Raw genomic sequence first — 24,179 nt, forward strand, 5'->3', positions numbered from 1 at the left:
GGGTTTCGTAATCCTAGCTTCTATTCAACGTGGGATGTAGGCAAAATACCGGGAAGTTTGCCTACCTGCCGTTGAGCTCCATTACTGACATTCAGCATCTTCCACTGGAGAAGGGGAGGCTACAAATTGTCAGCAAACCAAGCAGCTGGGCCTCACGTCTGCATTTGAGCTCTAAGTTTAAGCCTTTTACCACATTCCCAACCTAAATATAGGAAAGCATTTGCTCCTTTTATATGACATCACATATGTACACATACACAATGATGCACTGCAGAAATAATTACTTCTAATACAGCGAAGGACAGACACCACCTTCCCAGAGCAGAGAGGGCAAAGCATGCATGAGAACGGGACCCTCACCAGTCAACAGTACAAATCAAGGAACTACCCAAGCCATCTCCGAGGAAACGGCAAGGACTCCAGGTAGCACAAGCGCCTTCAGGCACTCGGGGTGCTCAGACAGTAGCCCCCTCCTAGGACTGGGTCTCCAAGCCAGGCCACCTCTTTGCCATGAAAGCCAGCGAGCCACTCCATCGGGCCAGCCTGGTGGTTCAGGCACTCTCTTGAAAGACAGAAAAACACATCAGCTCAGAAGTCTTTGCTCCAGATTATGTAAAGTCAGGTCCGTTTATCTCAGCTGACTCTCTAATAAAAGGGTTATTGTACCTGAGGGGGTAAAAACTCCTCGTCAGGCCCAAACATACCTACCTCCCACCTTCTCCTTCGTCCAAGACCCAGCATAAATCCAGGAGCACTCAATTGATTTGGTGATACCCAAACAAGATGCTTCAGATCCCTGGTACGCAGGTATTGGACAGAGGGGGCTGAATCGCTACGCGAGACCATAATCTTTGTGGACATGACACTGCATACTTATGTCATGTAACTGTACACGTAGTAGAAACTACTTCACATTTTATTCATGCCAAGGCAGCTCCTGCCAGAATTGAGGCTTTTAACCAGGACAGACAATACCACTCCTGACACTTCACAATTTTTGTCCAAAGAGACCTCTGCCAGGCAGAAGGTTCTTTACTTAAAAGTAATCACCGAAAGAAATCAGACCCTGGAGGTGAAGGACTGGCTCTGTGTTAATGCATGCAACGCTCTATCCTTCAGGAGGCACTTCCAGACAGAAGGAATATGAAAATCCATGTGACATCCTACAGCACGAGAAAGGCTCATGGCCTCCGGGACACACAATAAGGACAAGACTGCAATTCTGAGCAGACATAAGCAGCAAGTTCTGCTTCACTGCTGAATACCTGATATTCTCAAAACGAGCTACATCTCAACAATGTCATGTGTGTAACTAGAATTTGAGTGCAAATTTTTTAAGCATCCAGATACTCCAAAGATGACAGCTATGTAAAGAGACCTAGAGAACTATTCATGGTTCATAGGCTAATTCTGAATACTTTTAACGGATTGTATGGATTTCTACACCTGATTTTATGAAATACATTATATTCCATACAGACATGATGCCATCTGGTAGATGAATGCATACCTTCTGCCCCGTGATGAAGCAACAAGTGATCCCATACGGCTCTTACCGATAACTTTTCAAACAGATGTATTTCTTGGCTAATTGCACCATGAAAGAGTCCTTGTTGAAAGAAGCAGAATGCACTCCAAGTTTTGCTCACAGGCCTCTCAAATCATTCTCACAGACACACTAGGATCATATTGCAATAGAAGGATCTAACACAAAGTTGACTGACACATTTTACTTTTACTTTCCAGTGCATAACATCTATTTTTGCACTTCTTCCTATAGAAATATGCCACAAGTAAGAAGCAATGGATTGGAAGCTAGGCAGAATCCCTACCATATAAACTGAATATAAAGGGTAAAAACAGAGATTGTGAAGTCTCAGCTAAAACCTTTCATATACAGCAAGAATTTTGCTGCATTCCCTTTCCCATAGCCAGGTACACTGTTAGTTACATTAACTAACAGACCTTTTAAAAAGTTAAAAACAAACCAAAAGAAACAAACAAAAAAACCACGTCAACTTTATTCAGTGCACTTCCACCTGAAGAAGAAAGCCTGAACACAGTAGGCAAAAAGAAAATCCTGTTTCAAGGAAAATACCATCTCCAATATTCATATATCATGCATCAGAGATTACTAGGACTGAACCGCTAACACTTGTATGCTGCTAGAAGCTTAGGCGTATTGTAAATGCATTATCCGCTGCAAGCAGGATATTGTCCTATCAGGCTACCTGAAAACCTGAATAAAAGTTTAAACCATTCTTATTCATTTTACATTTAAAAACAGTCCGCAGTCAGATCAGTTCCTTTCAGCAAGGTAAAAGTTACAAGCTAACAACAGGGTCATAGCGCTGATTCTTCAGTCTTCATCTTTTTTGTTTGTCCATTCGAACCACGTTGCAGATCCTGCCTTTTCTTTTTCTGCTGCTGTAACCTTTCCTCTTTTCTCTGTAGGTAGGCGGCCATGTTATCAAATGAAGCCTTGTAGAGACTGCTGTAGTGGCTCTCCGCGCCAACAAAACCTGCAATTGGGCAACGCAAGATCACAACACAAGTGTTAATTCCCTTAGCGGTCTCACCAGTTACTTCCTGTACTGTAATTCTAGATAGTGGCATTTCAACTCATTTACTGTGGTCCTATCCATTTTATTAAGTATCAGCATTTACACTGTGCAAGCCTGATTTGTGTTGGTAAGCATCTGTCCTGAATTCACACAGCCAAGCATAGCCTCCATTTTCAGGCTAAAAAATTCGCAGAGAAGCCAATTTTGACCTGACGTTGAAGCGAGGAGGGCACACAGCTCTCTTTACATGTTGGACACCTGCAGACTTCAAAGCTTCTGTTTTTAAAATGACTGCTGTTGCAACCTATCGTTAGACATCCCATTGGAGTTGTTCCGCAAGACCTAAGCACTGCAAAGGGTGTATGATACCTAACTGTGCTTAGCTGACATGTCTCCTAGAGTATTAACTTAAAAGAAGCCCAGAGAAGTAGATTTCAAACAGTGACGTCCTCCAGCGCGTACACATTTCTAAATGTTCACCCCGATAGTTCTGTTATACCTTCTGTGAATTCAGCGTAATATTCATCACACCATCTCCAAGACTGTAAGTTTAGATGAGTCTAACAGGGAACTAACTACTATCCAAAAAAGCCCAATCAGATCGTTTGTGTAGAGAAATGTATGGAATGAGACTAGCTGGCTAGGTCCGCCTTTCTAAAAATTGTTAGTGTGGTACCTGACAAAGCCAGTTACCTCTAGTTCTCTTTGTATTCCTACCTTTTCCCACTTCCAAAAATTCTTGAGGGCAAATGCTAGGAAATCCAGTATTTGCTAGGGTTTGGTCGTGAAGCTAGTGTGCTACTCCACAGTAATGTGCATACAGCATCCCCTTCTTTCTTGTTTTCATGCTTTTTACTTTTGAGGGTCTTGCACTTGCACAGTAACCAATTTATCGGCCTTTGGCCCTGGGAGAAATTGCATGATGTCAGTTTGAATATCCATGCTACTCTCTACTTGATCAGTCTGCACTAAATCTTGCTCTATCTTTTTCTGGGATCAGTTATAACAGAATGTCAAACTGTTCAACGCGTACTTCAAGATTGACCTACGTGTCTTAAATCCTACAGAATCAGCAATCAGATGAAACAAGTTTGTAAAAGGACAATATGCAGGCATTAAAACGGGATTTAAACAATATAATGATCACCTTTTTTAAAAGAAGTAACTACCTTTTCAAGCACTAATTATGCACTGGAATAAGTGCTCACCAAGTGAGCCTCCCCCTACTAATTAACAATAATAGACCCTGTCATCTGAGCAGTCCTCCCTTCCCAGCTGCAGATGCAGCCCGCTACCGTGTGTCACGGTAATTTGCTACACTGGCTAATTATGCTCAGAACCTCTTCCCCTGCCTGCTCTTTTTACTTCTCTGTTGCTCATTTTCACTCAGACCTCGTACTTCTAATTATCTGCCCGGCTGTAACTATCAAAGTCTGCACCATCTACATGCAAACACTCTCCCTTCCAAAGGAGTACCTGACTTCCTCTTGGATTTCAAAGACTGTAACAACTTAATGACAGCTACATCCTAAACCATCCAATACTAGGTATTTTTATATTATTTTTTATATATTGTTTAATATTTATATATATATCAGAGACTTTACATTAGACTGCACATTCCTGCAACTCTTCCATCTTTATGTATGACCACCAAGAACAGACCAAAAGACCGGCGGGGACTGTAACACCTTTTTTAAGGAAGGTTCCCAGTTTCCCAGCAAAGTACAGGAGAGAAACTTCAATTAATCAACTCTCAATACGTAATGAGACATCCACTAGCACATGCTGCAACCCTTCTCTACCCTGAAGACACCACTGCCATAATTTCAGCTTCTAAATAAAGTTGGGTGTTTTTTAAATTAAAAAAAACCTGGAAACATAGGGTGCTTCTGAACTAGTAAACCATGTATTATTTTTCTGCCAGAGACTGGGGGTGGGGCAGAAATCAAAAACAAAATGAACCAGCGCTGATACCAATCAGTTTGTGATACCATCCAGGGTCACACCCTCCAGCCACAGCAAGCTCCACATAATCTGCCTTGCCAAAGTGGACCTGAATGGCCCATCTTTACAGCGAAGCTGCTCTTCCAATGGTTATTCCATTCTTACTATCTCCACTGTACTTCTGATTAAGTGTCACCCCCAGGTAGGAGACAAGACGACGATCAACAGTATTTGATATCACAGCAGTAAGACAGACTCCAGCAGCTCTGTCATAGAGTGTTGAGATACATCCCTGTGATAAGGTGTCTATGTAAAACAGTTATAATGCTACAATTCAGATCTAAATACCTACATCATTTTGTGGTAACAGTAACCTGAACACACTTCATGATCTACACTAACTTCCATACCAGAGGGAGTGATGAAACTGAGAAAACTGAAAGATGAAGCAACTTCATCAGCCAGCTGAAGTGACCTGAACTCTAATCTTGCTCCTAAATCGTATGCTTTAGCTGTAAAAATTGCATTTCCTGAGCCTTTAGGCCAAATTTCTCACCTTCAAACACTGTCCAGTTGTCTTGAAGATATTTTGACATCTTCTGTAACCCTTTGTCATCAGTTACAACCTGGGAAAAGAAAGAACATTGCATGGTATTTTGGGAATAATAAACAATCTCATGTTTCACAGCACACTGAAAAATGGAACAGCTCTCAGAAGACTACAATGAAAGGAGAGCAAATGTAAGCCCTCCATGATCTCTTTTAGGCTCCTTTAGTCCTATAGGACTGCTATAGAAACCTGGCCTGAGATCACATGTTCTGCTGGGGAAGCTTTGCAGCTTGAAGGAAAAGAAAATGGATTCCCACTTACTAATCTGTGGGGAAAAGGAGTATCACAAGAAACACGTAAGGGTCAAAGAACATACTTAGAAGTTTCATTTAAAACCACTTCACAACTATACCATAATTAGCTGGGAACTTACAAGGATAACAAGCAAGTTTCCAGTTGTTTAATAAGCTATTACAGAGAACTTGATAGCACATCCCTCAAATTTGACTCCCTGTTCTCAGTGAAAAAAAATCCCCTTAATGCTCCCAGAATGCCTCGTCCCCCAGAGGATCCCTCTGAAGCAGGCACAGGGAAGGCTGTGTGGAAAGCATTCCTGAGCAAACCACAACAGGATTTTGTTGTTTTGTGGGTTTTTTAAATAATCAAGTGTAGCACACAGAAAGCACGGGCAATGGTTTAAAGTACTGAGCGCAAGGCTGACAACCACTCTGCTTGATCCCGAGATGCCAGCTTTACCAGAGAAGAGACTGCTATTCGTAACAAGCTCTCAGCAGCTTTGCATTATATGCAGGTGAGAAGTAGAACAAGATGTGTATCTATGACTTTTACTCCATCTCAAAACATAAAGAGAAGTGTGCCATTTAGCTTTCATGGAACATAGTTTACTCCATCTTTGTTACGGCCTCAAGACAACACAAAACTTTCAGGATGTTAGCATAGCAAAAGCATCTACCTTCCACTGTCCATCACATGGTCTGTACAATTGAAGAGGAGCTTCATTGTCTTCCTGCAAAATCCACAGATCTCCCGTTTCGTCAAATGCAATGTCCCAACCTTTATGTTTCAAAGAGATTTGCTGTCTGTAAACTAGCTGGTGGGCAACGGCATCAAGCTGAAAGACGCAGACTGTGGGAATACTTTTGAGAGAAAAAACTTAATTACCATTATTACCAAATCCACCTACAGCCATCACTTGTACAGCAAATTACAAACACCCACTCTAATTCCAAACAGAGCCAAAGCAAAGTCATTAGGAATTGCAAAAAACTCTAGCACTTCAAGTGCAGTTTGCTTACATGATCTGAGGCAGACGCTGTAAATACCTAACACGTCAAATGGCTTTTCAAGTGTTATATGAAAGAAAAAGCAGTCAACGCTGCCTTTTCTTTAAAAAAAAAAAAGGTAGTAAAGGTAATTTCATAAGGATTACTAAGGATTTATATAAGGAGTGTTGCATCACAGCACACTGGCCTACAGGGCTTCACTTGAAGGAGTATGTAAGCTGAGCACCAGTCAAAATAAAACAGGAAAGGAGTTACATGCCGAGGAGGGGAGGAGGGAATGAGAGGGACAGGAAACCTTGACGTGACTGAAGAACAGGACTCTGGCACTGCACTCATCTCCACCTTTCCCATCAGCACTCACTCCTCTAACAGCCACAGCCTCTACGTGCAGAGCTTCCTAACCTCCCTTGGACAGGTCCCCCAGTTGCCAGGCAGGACACCTTGCCTCCCTCCTGAGTGGCCTACCAGGTCCACATGACAGCGCTTTTTAGAAACGCTGAGCTGCAGAGCTGGAAATAAAAGCCTGATGCAGAGCACGGCACAGCCCCTGGGCTAAGTGACACGGGCACAGCCCTCGGCTGACACGGCTTCCCCTTCCAGGGCCAGTTTGGATGCCCATGCAGAAGGTGTGATGGGAAGCAGCTAAGGCTCCTCGCTCTGGCGAAGAGTAAGTCCACTGAGGGGACAGATTGCCAGTTTCACTGTACAGGCAGCTCTGGCAATCTCTTTCCTGTTGGCAAGCTTTCGTCAGGAAGAACAGCTTCCTTGGCAGGCTTATGGTGCTGTGGAAAGAGAGGGGAAGAGGGCTGTCCATCCCCGCAAGACATTTCTCTGCCAGTTGGATTTGTAAGGTTCCTCAGTGCTTTGGCCCTTCAGCTCCCAAGCACTCTCTCCTTACGCAAACACACACATTTGAACCCAAAAGTCAACGTAGCCTCTCCAGTTTTAAACTGAAGCAATGCTGTGGTTTTAAACAGAATGGCCAAACCCATTTACAGAATACAGTATCAGAAGTTTGGCTGCTCCATTGCCACAGCACCCTGAAGAAAATGGGACCCAAAACACACAGGTCAGGCACAGCAATTTAGGGAGACATCCTGAGCACCGAGCAGGGCTCTCGTGCATCCTAGCCTTGCATTTCCTCCCGTGAGGGAAAGGCATCACAAAGTCTGCAAAATTTAACTAAGCCGGGTAACCCTCATACTCATCCTCTGCACTCAGACCAAGTACAATAAGGGACTCAAAAGGCTCCCTGTGAGGCCACAGGCATGCCTGGGATGCTCGAAGATCCACCGTACCAAGTACTGCAGGCTAGGGGAAAGTTAAGACAGCCAACAGGGAAAGCTGCTCTTGCCTTTGCAGGAGCTGTGATGATTTTAGCCATTACTCCATTTATTCTTACCAGTCACACAGAACGGCAACATAACCACCTTGACAGCAGTAGGTTATTCTTGACACAGGGTATTTCTATTAGGAAAAGAAAAAGAAACATCCTTCTAAGTTAAGACCATTTATGGGCAGAAAATTCACATTCCATTTCATGTCTTAGCCCTTAAAATTTAGCAGATGTCTTAATTTACAGCAAGTTAAGCAACATAATTACCTTTAAACTGCAGTCAAGTATATTTTTGTACCAGTGTTTGCTGGTTTATGAAGTTTTCCGCACTTCTCCCTTCACAGCCATCCAAGCAGAGATCAAATGTAAAGGTTTTAGTGAACTAGTCTTAATAGGCAAACTAACAGATGAAGGAGAAGTACACCACCTTCAAACATTCTCTCCTGTAATGCTAATGGCAAAAACATCAACATTAAGCCTGCTCATCCAAGATATCACACTAGCAGCTTAGAGATTATAAACACAAGCCATTAGCTGCTGTTACGTTTGTTAAAAAAAGAAGATAGTGATGCATAGCTAATATCCTGGCTGCTTTGTCTCTGTTTTCAACCTGTGTCTGGGTGAAGCCATACCCCTAACATAAAATAAGTTCTGAAGAACAAGGCAAGACTGCCTGAGGCCATTTTCCTCATTAAAAAACAAACAAACAAAAAATCCCACAACCACCACCACCACCACCAAAAAACCCCAAGCCACACTCCTAATTTAGAAGATACATAGTTTTATCTGGGAGAGAATCAGAGAAATACCTTTGCTGCACAAACTATGCTGCTTGAAGTATATAACAACTGATTTGAGGCTCCTTGAGTGGGAAGTAAGAACTTGGGAGGAGCAGAGAAACTGCAAGAAGATGCCCTAGGGTGCTTTTTCAAAAGTATCTGTTATATAATGTGAAAGACAAAACTGCAAAGGCAAAAGGCTGGTTCTCAAGTCTATTTTATAAGTAGCGATAACACCAGCACTTCTGATTAATAAAACCTTCCTACTAGAGAAGTAGTGAGTTATTCCCTTTAGGGCAGGGGAAATACATCTTCTTGACACTCTGCTGGAAGAATTCAGATGCATCCTCAAGTCTTCTTTCCTTTCACCCCCTTTCCAGCCTTCACCTCTTTCCCTAACACGATACTGCTCACTACTGGTTCACCAGGTTAAGCTGAATTTGGGAGTAACCATGGGATTTCACCCTTTGAGCTACCAGCTGATGTATAGGCATTGTCAGGGTGCTTGTTTCAGAATTTTGCAATCAATGTAGGAAAGCAAAACAAGTTGTACAGCTTCCAAACATTCAAGTCAGCAAGTTTAATACCAGAAGCTAACTATTTTGTCAACAGCACATGATGCAACTACAAAAAGATAAACCAACTGTGGGAAAGAAAGTTAATTAATGGTATAAATATACCTGAAAAACAAGGTTACACAGTGCATCTCCAGCACAAGAGAAAAAAAAAAAAAATCCATTGTGTGATACAATCTCATGGGGGTAAGCAAGAACAATGGCATGCACACACTTCTCACTCACATACTTGACTGCCTGTTTGGACAGAAGAGGAGCACTTTATAAAAATCATTATCAAAAGGATGATACGTTTCAGAGCTCTTGGGAACAGATGGGACTAATCTCTTGCTACTTTGCAGAAATACTAAGTTGTTAGTCCATATTTAGCATTGGGACCCAGGACCCGTTTAATACAGACATAAAAAATGCTTACAGTTCCAAATAGTGAGCAGGATGAGTGGGCTGAACCAGAAAGGTTCTCTGTAGCCAATACATCTAAACGTAGTTATTGCATTACGGAGCCATTTACACCACAGCTTTAGAGTAGAACTGACAGCTCCCATTGTAAACCACCAGTGGGTTCTTTAGATATTTAAGGGAACAAGCCAAGATATATGTATTAAAAAACCCGAAACCTGTGATATTTGTTTCTAATACCAAAGCTCTGCCTCTCTGCCTGTCTCATGACAAACATGCAGGGCAAGTGCAGCGATGGGAAGTGCCCACCTACACAGCTGAGTGCTTTGTCAGAGACAAAAGGTTCTGTGAACTTGAAGTAGGCAGCAGCTCTCCCCCACCCTCACTGGGGGAGGGAGGGGGAGGCTTTTTTGATTTGAACCAAGTATTATTCACAGCTGGACAGAGACAAGAAAATGCATCTTCTTTGCAAGCTCTTTTCTTTCCATGTGTGGGTAAGTTAACAATCAGTAAAGTGAATGCAAGTCCCAGAGCAGTATCTTGTTCAAGGACAAGCCTATGAAACCACTTAACTTAAAAGAAGAGCTACAAGAGCAGTCTGTGATAAACAGATGTTCACTTGATACTCTCTGAACCTATTCAGCATTTATATGACACCGTTATCAGCCTGCCAACACCTTAAAATTAACTTTTGATGTCATTTGTGAGAAGAGGTGACCTTATAAAAAATTAATATACTGGAGCACTGGGGTAGAGTTGTGCAATTCATGTTCTGGACTTTAAACAAGCTTCTGCTGTCAGGAGGATCAGATGAGGTGAAAGCTCCAAAGCAGGAAAAATATTTATATAGCACTACAGAATTAGAGAATTACTCCCATTCTAGTGGGAAAATGAACTGAGGATCTGCAACCCATCAGCTGAAACCAATGCTACACTGCTCAAAAACACTCCTACATTCCCAAAACAAACATATATTCATCATCTGCCAAGCAAAATAAGCCCACATTTATGTGCTCACGTGACCCACCATTACTGATGATTCCATTATCATTGTGCTCCAAGTTGTGTTTCAAGCTTCAGTGCATTCACAGTGGTTATCAATGGTAAAAATGAAATGCAACGCGAAAGAAACAACACTTATATCCCCATCTGATCTTTGGTTGCCAGAGTCATTTGCATACAGCATGCTCGTTACAACCTACAAAGTGCTGACTCAAGAGATTGTTCCCTTAAATTCAGACAATAAATGTCACACCAGGTTGTGAAAATTATCTTTGATGCTCCTGGATGCACAGCACGACTAACTACTACCACCAGCCGTCATCTCTGGCATTTCTAGCACTATGACGCCAGCAAAACACAAGTCTCCTTTCCCCTTTGGTCCTGCTGGCCATCGAGGCAGTAATTGTTCTGAAAGAAGTACATATTGACAGCTGTGTAGCAATACAGCGCAAAGGTGGCAATGCATCGCATTAAGGTTTAAATCTGTCATTTATCTGTCTGTAATCACTGGGACACTGCCTGATCACAAGTATGTATGAACTCTGGAAGTCAACTGAGTCTTCTGCGCCCCTCAAGCACTGTGCAAATTTAGTGTCATCGGAGACAGATTTTAGAACGCCTGTAAGAGTGGGCAGTAAGCAGAATTTCACAGATTCAAGGAACAGGCCAGCCTGAGGCTTCCAAGACCACTGTTAGGAGAAACATATGGCAGTGGATAGAAGAATTGCAAAACACTGCAGGAATACAGCTTATTAACTGCTGTGTTATATTTATTAACCCCCAGTTTGTGGGTTTTCCCTTTCTGTCATTGCTTACTGACACCAAGGTAAAGAAGCTAAGCAGAGACTCCTCAAACAGCCAAAGGGCACCCCAAATTTCTACTGAGAGACTCCATCAGCATAAAGAGTATCCTACGGAAGGGACTTCATCATGTGTGTTAGGAGACAAGGCAAGTATTACTAAACTACATTCAAAAGCCTTCAAAAACATTCTAAGAGTTGGAAATTATTTTTTAAATCAGTTCCTGCTTGCAGCAACAAGTTTTTTTCCTCTAACATTTGTCAGTTTATCCAATGCTATGTTCAAGGTTTATTATATAGTTTAATATTATTTTTTTATAAACTTGTTTGTAAGCAATGGAGTTAGGATTCAGTGTGAGATCAAGCATCGTTAATTTACATGCAAGCTACCTTACTAAATGCTAAGCCAGTCTAAGCAACAAGTAGCATTTTTTAAATTAATAATAGGATTCCCCACCTCACAGCTAGTTGCTTACTAGTCCTCAATGATCCAATAAAGCTAGAAGGCAAAGTATTTTAAAATAAAACCATTCTTCCCTCCAAAAGAAATGCCTTGCAACATTACTGCAGACATGGATTCGATGGCTATCACGTCACGTTGTTTCAGCAAAGCACTCTCATTAGCTACTTTTGAACACAAAGATAAAACACTTTGCCTCTGAAACTCCCTGAGCCACTTATTTTCAGAAGGCTATATGTGGTAAAGTAATTTTGTAGGTTTGCCTCAATCTTAATTCTCCCTTCCTCACTCAAATCCTGTAGTATAGATACTACCCTGAATTCCTGCTAACAGGTACTCTAGGCCAAAACCAAGATTTCCAGTATCTAAGCTTTGAATGCTGTGATGAAAGTGGCTGCCTTCCTGGGCTTATGTACAGACACAAAGTTGCACATTATTACTCCAACACAAAGAACAACTTGCTGATGTCTTCTGCACAGAAAAAAACCCTTGAGTTGTCAGGTCTGTCCCTAGGACCTCGGTGCTTCCATGGGTTGTGCTCCCAGTTCAGCAACCGGGAATCCCACTAACAAGATCAAACCAGACCTACATGGACAGCAAAGAATCTCTTGAGAGATCCCCAGGAATGGCTCCCAACTGCTGGGAGAGGCCGAGCACAACATACTTCGACTAACCAAAACCAGAACAAAACACAAGGGAGGAAAGACAGAACTTTTCAATTCAGCTTCAGCCTGGATACAAATTCCGCAGTGGATTTGCCTCAAGAGTCATGCATGGCTACAGGCTTCCCAGTCACCTAACAACTGGGAGACAGCGGTGGTCTTCAGAGAAAGAAGCGTTTTTAGAGATTTACATGAAAAACACACCCAGCAGGATGGGTGGTAAGATGAACAACTCTTAAACGACCCAACAGATTAGCAGCTGGCTTAATATGATGTATGCAGCAGGGGCAAGAACAAGTGCTGTTTCACTGCTAAGAGGTCGTATGCCAATTCACGTGACAAGAAAGAACAAAACCGGAGACCAAGTACTACCGGAACCACTGCTCACATCAGATTAGCATCCCAAATCACAGTAGTACCCCAAACACATATGTACGACACCACTTATGTACAGGCTGCAAGCTAAGAGGAGCTCCTGGGGTATTCAGTTTTCACATAGGACATTTTAATTTTGGACGCTGCCCAGCTTCAGAACAACCCAAAGGAGCAAGCCCAGTGTTTTGGCTCCACAGGGCAGTACTATTGCAGGTGACTGGTTACAAATGTTACAAAGCTTCTTTTTGCTCAGTTACAAAGCTTCTTTTTGCTCAGATAAATTGCAGCTTTAACACTTTAAATTCTAAGTATTTTTAAAAATGGGTCAATTTTTAGATCTTTCCAGTGTTACAAGGTATTTTCTGGCTAAGAGACTAAGACACCTGTGTTTTTGGAAAAATTTTGAAGTGAAGGCTTTGTCCAGTGTGCAGAACTTGTATTTGGGAAGAATAGCAAACAGCTTCTTTCGGTCACTGCTTGGCACTTTTTAGAAATGCACACAAGACACAGGAATGGATTTCAGGGATTTTCTTCCTTTCCTGAAATCCCAGGCTATTGTAACAGCTTCTAGGTCTCACATAACTTCCAAACCCACCGACAGAAGGCAGGCACTCCTAGCAAAATGCAACAAAGACATTTGGGAGTCACAAGGATCGGGAGGATAGCAAAAGCACTAACACACATGGGTGTACCTGGTCAGCTTTGGTTGTCTCAGGCCCACAGATGTTACTTAGATGACAGCAGTACAATTCTTCCCCGCTTTTGTACTCCCAAAGTCTCAGTGTCGAGTCCTGGACAGATGGAAGCAGACACAAGTCTATTACTAACAACACCTCAGGCAAAGAGAGGCCACTCGTGGCCTTCAGCTAAATCCCATTTCCCTGAAGAGCTTCCCACAGAAGCTGCTAAATAGTCACTTAGTTAAGACCTCAAATTGCAGGTAAAGCATTTTAATTAACATAATCTTTCCCCTCCATTCTAAATTATTCAATCATGCTAACTTTACTCCTCCTTTTGAAGTGGAAATTGGGTAGCTGGAGGAGTGCATTTCAAGTCTGTCTCAAATAGCACAGTAATACATGTGCTCAGCATTTTAATGTAAATTCTTTCAGGTTGCCCTTCTCCGCCCCTACTCTTGTTATCACCCAAATTCTCATTTGATTTAGTAACCTCCCGGAGAGAAGCTAAACACCTCTCTGGAAAAATAGAGTCATCAAAGAGCATTTGCTAAGAATGAAATACAGCTGCACACAGCATTAACGCTAAAGTTGCTTACAGAATTAGAGGAACAAGAGACAAGAGCCTTAGGGAAGCAAGAGCAGCAGCTGAAACCAAATGCTAAGAATTACTACAATCTTCACATCTTCACAGAAAACGTTATTTGTTTCCTATGCAGTTTTGGTAGTCTGGGAAACAAAGAATATTGTTTCCCTTCTTTTAGACCAACTCCACCTATTCACTCTGTACAGGTCTGGCATGACAGCATGATGCCATCAATTTAAGAAAAGGGCTGGGGGGAAGGGAAAGGAAGGAACACTCACTTCTTCAATCCTTGTCCAAGCATTGTGTAGCACTGCACTGCAATCTCTACACAACTTGCACTGGACGTACTATGAGGACATACAGACAAGGACGTAATTCAGAACAAGTCTCACAGGGGAAAGCAAGTGGGAGGGTGTAGCAGGAACAATTTTCTCATCTTAAAAGCTCTAAAAAAATCTGTGATTCTAAGGCCATTCATTCTCAAGACACGCATTATCATGGTAGGCTGGCATAATAGCCATTCACTTCAAAGTTGTTTAAAGTTTGTCTGTGCTCCAAAGCAAAAGTTAATGATGAAGAAATACTGAGGACTTTGTGATTTCTCCATCCCAAAGATCTTAATAAGAAGCTAGCCTTGCTATAAACACAGTAAACTGTTCTTACGTGATCTAGCAATAGAATGGCTGAACACTGAACAGAAAGCTGAGAAAGGGGGGGAAGGAGGGAGTGAGAGGGCGTGCTGTAAACCATGAGAGATTATTCCAAGTATCCCAAGGAACTTGGGGGAAACACAAGCAAACAATTGTTTTAAAGTCCAAATTTTCAAGAAAAATACTTTTTTGAAGAAATTGCTATACATACCCCAGAAGCTGACAACAGCAGATCAGGATAGTTGGGTATTACAAGTATTTTGCTTACAAACCTAAAGGGAAAGTAGTCAGAAGTTGAACTCTTTTGCATGACACTGGTCTTTAAACACACACAGTAAGAGAAAACACCAATTTTAAAGAGAACCTTACAATAAACAAACAAACATTCTCCACATCAAGCTAATTAGGAGGAAGAAAAAAATATATCTACAGTACTTAATATAGTATATATCTACACAAACTACTGACTTCCTACTTAATAGAAAAATATATTTCCCCATCTGCACTCAGGGAATTCTATTGACTTCCTCCCGACTGAAAACATTGCCATTAAGACCAAAAAATGCCAATGGAGACAGATTTACTCAGGTAGCACGTTCCCCTTTCTCAATTCATGATGCACGTTAAAAACATGCATCAACAGATGCTTTTAAAACACAACAACAGTGATGACTCAGCTTTCAGAGTACCACATCTCTCCCATCACAGTTGGGGATCATTCAAAAGCAACCTTTACAAAATTTTAAAACAAGCATGTGGCAATTTATCACCAGTGTCTACATTCAGCCAGAAACGTTGTTTTTCAGAAGTATGTAATACCGCTGTGTCTACCATGACTTGCCTTTGCTGAGTAATGAGGACCTGAACTTCTGGAGTTCATTATTATCTTGGAGCTCAGCAACTTAAAACATAGTGACCTGAGCAGAACGATACCTGAGCGGGACAGTATTGCTTTTGAAAACGGGCATAATTTTAAGGCCATTTAAAAAAGAAAGAGAAAAAAATAGAAGGAAGAAATTTGTCACTGTAATACAAACTTCCATGACAAAGCAGTAATGGTAGGTGCATGCAGGCATAATAGATCCAGCAAGAGTCACCATGCACCCCATTGAAAGAAGAAAATCCAGGAGCGTGAAACAAGACAACAATTATAGCTCCTTTATGTAATCCTTTGCTTATTCATTGCTAATTTAAATATTGAATTTTTAAATCTGTTTCAATCAATTTACACTAAGTGCCTTTCCTCCCTGCAGCCACTAATGAACTCTTTGTGCAGACACAACAGCTCCCGTTTAAATGTGTCTTTCTGACCATCAAGTTCTATTCATTAGAAAGTACAACTGTGTACTTTCTGTAGAAAGTACAACTCACTGTACTGTAGAAAGTACAACTCACCTACTGTGAGTAGGTGGAAACACCAGACATGGCTGTGTAAATATGCTATAGACACTGACCTGATCAAAGACTACTTAGATCTTTAACATGAGTAGTCTCTTGCTTTTATACTATGCCAATTTTACACAGGTTAAACTACCAAATGATGTTATTAAAATCAGACTGATAGTCCAAATTAATCTGTGTCCTAAGTGCTCTAATTAAACACCTTGGTGGGCAAGTTTAGATAGGTTGCTACCCGTATCTCAAGCTCCCCAGTCACACTGTCTTTCTTTAACTCTTGCTTCTGACATAGTGAGTTGACTGCACCATGTTGCATCATCTTATGGATAAACGTGCCTGGAAGGGTGTCATTATCACCAAGCAACTCAGCGGCCAGACAAGCAGAATTACATGCATTCTCCGCCCTAAGCAGGGTCATGTCTTCTCTGCTAGCTTGTCACTGTGGACTTCAAAATGTAGCAGTGGCCACACAAAAAAACCCTTTTGCACAACCCCCCTACTCTACTCAAAAACTCTTAACAACTGACAACAACAAAAAACCTCCAAAAGCCCACAAAACCACATAGAGGTGGAAGGCAAAGTCAAGAGACTTTGAAAATACCACAACTGATAGACATTTTAAGCAGCAAAATGTAGAGGGAAAGTCTTTTAAAAGTCTTTTTGCCATTTGAGTTTTCTTCATGGGAAAACAACTACTGAGAAGAAAAGGGAAAGTACAGTCCCTCCTGTAGGCTGAAAAGGAAGTCCTGATAAACTGGCTAGAAGACAACCCCTGTTCCTATACCAAAAGAACTACCGGTCTCCTAGCAAGTCAGAGCACATCTGAATCACATCAGTATAGCTAGCAGGTTGCTTTGCTGCCTTCCACTCTTCAGATCACTGTAATTAGAAGGACCTTCACTTCAGGATGGAGGAGAAAGGAAAGGAAGGGAAGGGAAAGATCACCCTTCCTGGTTTCATGCAGAGTGAACCCTGCATTTTACTAGACTTAGTAACACAGCAGCACATCATCTTTCTACAGGGATATCCCCTATGATCCACCTTCCACAGATCCTTCTACTTGCCTAAGTGTTCTTGCCCATAGCAATAGAACCAACCTCAAGAAAAACACCAAGTCCCTTTTCTCAGCTACTAGAAAGGCCAGGTAACTATATTAAGAAGCGTGATTCCTTGAATCTATTTTATGGGACCATTTTGCAGCCTCTAGCTCACTGCAGTCTAGTGTCCAGGCAGAAAGAGTGCTCTGTCCTTCCCATTGATACAGACGGGGTTTTTTTGTATTACCACAGAACCTCCAAGTCTGAGCTCTGCACTGAGATGCCATTAGATTAGCGTCTGTTCAAACCGCAAAGACTTCCCAAGACTTCCCTTCTTAAGACTAAGGCAGGCTCCATCCTGAACTAACAATCTCCAGGCTCCGGAGTCTCTTGTGGCCAGCAGATCAACGGAGGTAATTTTGCCCCTCTACTCTGCTCTGGGGAGACCCCACCTAGAGTACTGCATCCAGCTCTGGAGCCCTCAGTACAAGAAAGCACGGACCTCTTGGAGTGGGTCCAGAAGAGGGCCACAAAAACGATCAGGGGGATGGAACACCTCTCCTATGAGGAAAGGCTGAGAGAGTTGGGGTTGTTCAGCCTGGAGAAGAGAAGGCTCCGAGCAGACCTTATTGCGGCCTTTCAGTACTTAAAAGGGGTTTATAAGAAAGATGGGGACAGACTTTTTAATAGGGCCTGTCGCGATAGGACAAGGGGGAATGGTTTTAAACTAAAAGAGGGTAGATTCAGACTAGACATAAGGAAGAAATTTTTTACGTTGAGGGTGGTGAAGCACTGGAACAGGTTGCCCAGAGAGGTAGTGGATGCCCCATCCCTGGAAACATTCCAGGTCAGGCTGGACGGGGCTCTGAGCAACCTGATCGAGTTGAAGACGTCCCTGCTCATGGCAGGGGGGTTGGATCAGATGACCTTTAAAAGTCCCTTCCAACCCAAACCATTCTATGATTCTAACATAGACCTAGCTGTTGTTCAATATGATTTGAGGAGACAATCATTTCACCCACTGAGGCACAGTGAAGAGCTGCACACAATAACTTTTGCACACAATGAACTTACTCTTTGTGTCCCAGACAGTAGGATACAATATTATAAGGAGCCTTTGCCAAGCTGACTCTGATCTTCTCATCTCTGTCTGCAGTTAGGATATACCGGTCATCAGGACTCAGTGCCTGTTGGTAAAGGGAGAGTTTTGGTGCCCAGTAGTTCAGTGCTTGTTTTAATATAATTCTTCCTAACCAGGTGTCCTGGTTTCAGCAGGGATAGAGTTAATTTCCTTCCTAGTAGCTGGTACAGCGCTGTGTTTTGGATTTAGGAGGAGAACAAAGTTGATAACACACCCATGTTTTAGTTGTTGCTGAGCAGTGCTTACACTAGTCAAGGACTTTCCAGCTTCCCATGCTCTGCCGACTGAGAAGGCTGGAGGGGCACAAGAAGCTGGGAGGGGGCACAGCCAGGACAGCTGACCCAAACTGGCCCCAGGGACATTCCATACCATGTGACGTCACGCTCAGTACATAAACTGGGGAAAGCTGGCCGGGGGGGCCGCTGCTCGGGGACTGGCTGGGCATTGGTCGGCGGGTGGTGAGCAACTGCATCGTGCATCACTTGCTTTGTGTATTATTGTTATTATTACATTATTATTATTATTGCTATTATTATTTTATTTCAATTATTAAACTGTTTTTATCTCAACATACAAGTTTTTCTCACTTCTACTCTTCCAATTCTCTCCCCCATCCCACTGGGGGGCCAGGGGGGGAGGAGTGAGCAAGCGGCTGTGTGGTACTCAGTTGCCGACTGAGGTTAAACCACAACACCAGGAGAAAAAAGGTAAGCGGTAAACTATCTGTTTCTCCTGACTCTGAATGGCAGGTGCAAACATTAAGCCACGCTTTTCCACCGACACTGGAAGCATAAATCTTTATGACAGTAACTTTCCCACTCACTAAGACAAGTGACACTGACTACTGGGTCCAGTGAAAGCCACTGAGCTCCAACAGTCCAGGCGGAAGTCCCACTGCATCTTAAAAAGAAAGAAGAGCTTCACATTGAAGAGCTCAACTGACATGACAGACTGGGTGAATTCCCACATACATTGCATCAAGTCTTCTGTGGCTGTAACATGGTGTTAGAGTGTGTCCAGAGAAGGGCAACGAGGCTGGTGAGGGGTCTGGAGCACAAGTCTTATGAGGAGCGGCTGAGGGAACTGGGCTTGTTTAGCCTGGAGAAAAGGAGGCTGAGGGGAGACCTCATCGCACTCTACAACTACCTGAAAGGAGGTTGTAGTGAGGTGGGTGTCGGCCTCTTCTCCCAAGTAACAAGTGATAGGAGGAGAGGAAATGGCCTCAAGTTGCATGAGGGGAGGTTTAGATTGGACATGAGGAAAAACTTCTTTACTGAAAGAGTGGTTAAACATTGGAACAGGCTGCCCAGGGAAGTGGTTGAGTCCCCATCCCTGGAGGTATTTAAAAGACATGTAGATGTGGCGCTTAGGGACATGGTTTAGTGGGCATGGTGGTGTTGGGTCGACGGTTGGACTCAATGATCTTAGAGGTCTTTTCCAACCTTAATGATTCTATGATTCTATGAAGACTTTTTGAACGCTCACGCTCCCAGAATAGATAACCCTTTGGTAAGCTCGTTTCCTTACCAAACTCTGCAGACACAAACTCAGTAGAAGAAATCCAGATCACCTACTTCATTTATATAAAAAAAGAACTCCCAAATTTGGGACAAGAGCAACAATGAAAGACCCAAACACAAGGAAGAATGCAGGTTTGTACACTAACTACACGGAGGCACATACTTACCACATCCAATAGCAGAGACAAGTGACCCAGCTCAAGTTTTCCATCTGCTTGGGGTTCTGTTATTGAGTAAGAATAGACATCACCAGACTTGTCTGCAACCAGAATCTTATCCTCTGCAGCTGTAATAATCAGGGAAGTGCATCTCCTGTTCACGAACCTGAAAGAAAAATGGCACAGTTTGAACAGCTCTGGATGGCAGCTTCAGCAAGTCTGGATTCAGACCCAGTTAAACAGACAAAGAGACTGGACAAAAAGCTCTCAGATGCAATATTCTTGAAATGGCAGCAATGAGAATAATGTTAAGGGAGGGTATGGGGCTGAAATAGCACTTTTGAGGCCTATTAAATGACTAAACTATGTAATAGCAAACACCGGGGCGAGGGGGAGAAAAAAAGGAGAGGCCATTAAAGCTGCATGCCTGCATTTTGCTTAGGTACTTTCTCAACTGAGCATTTTGCCTAGGCAGCCTGCCGGTACTCTGAGGAAAGCTGGTAGACTTTCTTGCACTCTCTATAATAAAAATACAAGTTAAACACGTAGAAAAGAGAAGACAAGGTAGGAGTTAGCCTAGTAAAAGTCCTTTGCAGCAACACATCTAAAAACTGTGTTGAAACTACTTCTCCAGTTGCCACTTCATACTGCAAAAGGAAGCCCTTCCCTGTGAGCCTCAAGGACTCTTCCTCTTTGCATCCAGAGTCAGAGCCACAGCCTCAGGGTACCTTGTCCAGGCAAAGCCCTGAACTTGAACTCTGACTTTCCCTCATTACCTGCCAGTATCTTATAGTTCCAGTTGCCAGTGCAGCAGGTAACGGTTTTCTTACAACTTTTCAGATAAATGTAAGGACCATATCTGCCAGAAAACAAGTTTTAAAAAAGGTTTAATCACTTAGTCTGAAGACTGCTTCTGCAACTTAACAGCTATTGTTATTACTGCTATTCTTTTCTTTTCGTAACACCTCTTTTCCAAACCCCTCTATGTCCTGTGTGTTAACATAGGACTGCGGACACCAAGGATCATAGAGAATGGGCATTTCTATTCACCTACTCTGAAATTTGGTGACCGTCTGGAGGCAAAAGAATAATATACTGTACTTCAGGTAGGAAGACAGAAATTCTAATACTTTTTAGTGACTGTTTAAAGAAACACCGTTACAATGGGAAAACGTATAGGACAAGAAAGCCTATTAATACATTGCAGGCTCAGGCAGCACAGTTTCAAAATAGGTTACCTTGCCAACAAGAAAAAGTCTTACTCCAAGTTCATTGTACTGCCTTTGATCCTAAACACAAATATTCAAAAGTTACCCTTGTCTGAAATGAGCCAACTAGCACCGCGTGAAACCTTTTATACAGCTTGCCACAAAACACCGGCGCAAGTTACATAGCTCAACTTTGGCATTCTTTTTTTCACGCAGAGACCCTTTTGCCCGTATTCCCAGTTTCCTAATAGGAGGTAGTGACGTTCCCAAAAAATCCAGCTGTGGTCCTAGTTGATCTTTTAGCAGAAAACCGAAACATCAAACAATTATCCAATGGCATATTATGGGCAAGACATACAGGGCAGGGCAGCAGGGAAGACAGAACACAGAATGAACAGAATTTGCCATTTCTGGTTTTGTCGGCGATTACTCACTACAACATCGGTTAACCCACCAAAGGTCCATTTTGCAACCAGGGCCTCACATTTGTCAGAGACCACCAGAAGCAGAGACATGACATGCTGAGGTACTTTCTCAGGAAGTCCTTCATGGTCCTTTTTTTTACAGACAATTGTCACAAGCAGCAGCAGCAAACTTGTAACTGGAGGACCTCTGGTGGACAGCTATAGACTGTTTTCTCAAGAGAACCGTACTACAGAAGGGAAACAGTTGGCAGCATCTCTAAAGATATGCTTTTAAGAGAGTTCACAAACTCCCCAAAACATCTTCTCCTCGAAATCAACAGAAACGGACAGTGCACTCACTAAACTGCTCAGTATCACTCTTACAGGCCCAACCTTAGCGTTCACTAGGAGTGGGTAAAGTTTCAGTTCTTAAAGATGCAAATACCGTCTCTTGGAATAAGAAAAGAGATTATCCTTTCCTTGGCCAATGCTATAAACATCTGCACTCCCATTTGTGGGGCATACCACGCATCACTTCTTGACAAATATCTTTGAATTCCCAAGAACATTAAATTTGCTTGAGCAAGTACAAGGGAAAAAAAAAAAGAGGAAGCTTAGTGATAACAAATGGCAACATACCAAGTACTACTATTTTGTAACTCTAAATTAATCAGCCATAACTCCATAACAAAGTGACATGCAATATCCTGCTTCCTTACCTGACGCTAACACATTCCCAGGAAGGCTTCGTATGGAACAGAATCAGATGTTTGCTGTCATCTGTCAAGGCAAAATAATCTCCTGATGGGGAGAAGGCAAAAGCTAGGATGTCATCACTTCCTTTATCTGTCGGTTTTCCATCCTGCCTAACGGAGAGAAGGGGAACAACAGTTCACAACCTGACAGTTACTGAAATCCTTAAGAAGAGAAGGTTGTTCTCACACCACCAAGAAGGAGCATGAAAAACAAAGTACAACGCTAAAGGTTTTATTTGTGCTTAAAATGTTGAGCCAACTTGAACATTAATGCAAAGAAAAAAGCCAAGAAAAAGGAAACTGATATAAGGTCTAAGCTTGTATCATTGCCTGCTTAAAAAAAAACCCACTAGGGTTCGTGCTAGCAGATCTTGATACAAATTTAGGAGAAAACAGTAAAATTGGCTACAGGTAAAACAATGTCCACTGGTTGAATTTAAACTAAGAAAAAGACTTTTTCGGGGTTTGAAATCTTATGACTTAGAGAATAGACCTGAAGGAGGAGTTATGTAACTGGTCTGTGGTTTTTTTTTTTTTTCCTAACTGTCTTAGATGGTCTAATAAAAAATGCAGCATTTTTCTGTAAATGTCTTGACCGAGAAGAATCATACAGAATCATTGATTATACTACTGGTGTTTCTCTAAAAAAGAAAAAGGTGTACAGCCTCCCCTCTGGGATGAAAAAGAAACAAAAAAATACATACACATATATCCGTCAGGGTTAGCAAAAACAACCTAGCCATCACCTGATCAAGGAGTCATCCCATGACTTGCTTTTATTTTCTTCACTTCCACATAACCTCAGGAGGAGATGCACCCTCTGGGAAAACAGCAGATTGCCTAAGCAGATTTTCTCACCCTTTATTTCCTAAGGTCGTCTTCTCCGCATTGATGCAATCGTACACGAACAGACTATCATCACTGCAAATGAAAAACAACAGACTAAAACCACTGGAACTAGAACAACCACAAGCTTAACTATGAAGAGTGTCAACTCTTTTGTAACATGCTATTATTTCGCGGTTATTTGCGCAACTGACCCCTATCTCGAGGAACCACCCCTGTGAAATTGGGCTCCCAAAGTGCTACGGATGCAGTATAAGTTTAAAACCTCGGACTGTACACACGTGCCAAAAAAAAGAAATTGTCATCTGCTGGCAAAGTAACCCTGCCATTTCAGTTTTGTCAGGCTTAACATATTTGTCACTAGCATTTACCCTGCTGCTCACGTACCAGTGACGCGCCTCTCGTGGTGCATAATCGTGCCAGAAACCCGTTAAGACTAAAAAGCTTTAAAGTGATATTCAGTGACAGAAAACGCACACAAGGACCGCCGAAAGGCCTGCGCTCGGCCACGCAGGGCTCCCCCGCAAGGCAGCAGCAGGCAGAGCCTCCTGCACGCTCCCACCACCGCCCCCGGCCGCCAGCTGCGCAGCCCCGGCAGGAAGGCCCCGCCGCTCACCGCGGAAGCCGCAGGGGACATGCGGCGAGCCCGGCGAGCCCCCGCGGGGCAGCCCCCGGCAGCGAGCAGAGGGGCGGCCTCTGCCGCTCGGATCCGCGGCCCCCACCCCGCAGCCGCCCCACCCGGCACTGACCCGGGCTCCCTGTACCGCGCCGCCAGGAGCCGGCCGCCGCCGCTGGCGGCCATCACCGCCCCGCGGAGCGCCAGCGCCGGCCCGGCACCGGGGCTGCGCCCCCCGCCGCCGCCGCCGCCGCCACCCTCCATACGTCAGTACCACCACGTGCGCGCCACGGCGGGCGCAGGATACAGGCGTCACCGCACGAAGCGATGACGTACGGGCTGTGCCGCGCCTGCGCGGTGGGGGAGGCCCTGGTGGCGAGCCTGCGAGGCAGCGTCTGTCCCGCTGCGGGTGCCCGGAAACACCTCCCCG

At 43.1% G+C, this 24,179-nt stretch overlaps 1 protein-coding gene across 1 annotated transcript; it reads right to left on the reverse strand.

Moving 5' to 3' along the window:
* Window positions 1-1,995: 1,995 nt before the first annotated feature.
* On the reverse strand, window positions 1,996-24,013 carry WDR4 (WDR4 tRNA N7-guanosine methyltransferase non-catalytic subunit). Its single transcript, XM_076354636.1, has 11 exons — window positions 23,883-24,013; window positions 23,146-23,208; window positions 22,252-22,398; window positions 19,930-20,086; window positions 18,176-18,288; window positions 14,878-14,938; window positions 13,446-13,544; window positions 7,768-7,832; window positions 6,035-6,218; window positions 5,068-5,137; window positions 1,996-2,522 (listed from the first exon to the last, which is right to left on the reverse strand). The coding sequence occupies exons 1-11, from the start codon at window positions 24,011-24,013 to the stop codon at window positions 2,344-2,346; spliced, it is 1,269 nt and encodes a 422-aa protein (XP_076210751.1). The 3' UTR covers window positions 1,996-2,343.
* Window positions 24,014-24,179: the final 166 nt, after the last annotated feature.

This window comes from Aptenodytes patagonicus, chromosome 1 (genome assembly GCF_965638725.1).
Source record: "Aptenodytes patagonicus chromosome 1, bAptPat1.pri.cur, whole genome shotgun sequence".
NCBI classification, from domain to species: Eukaryota; Metazoa; Chordata; class Aves; order Sphenisciformes; family Spheniscidae; genus Aptenodytes; species Aptenodytes patagonicus.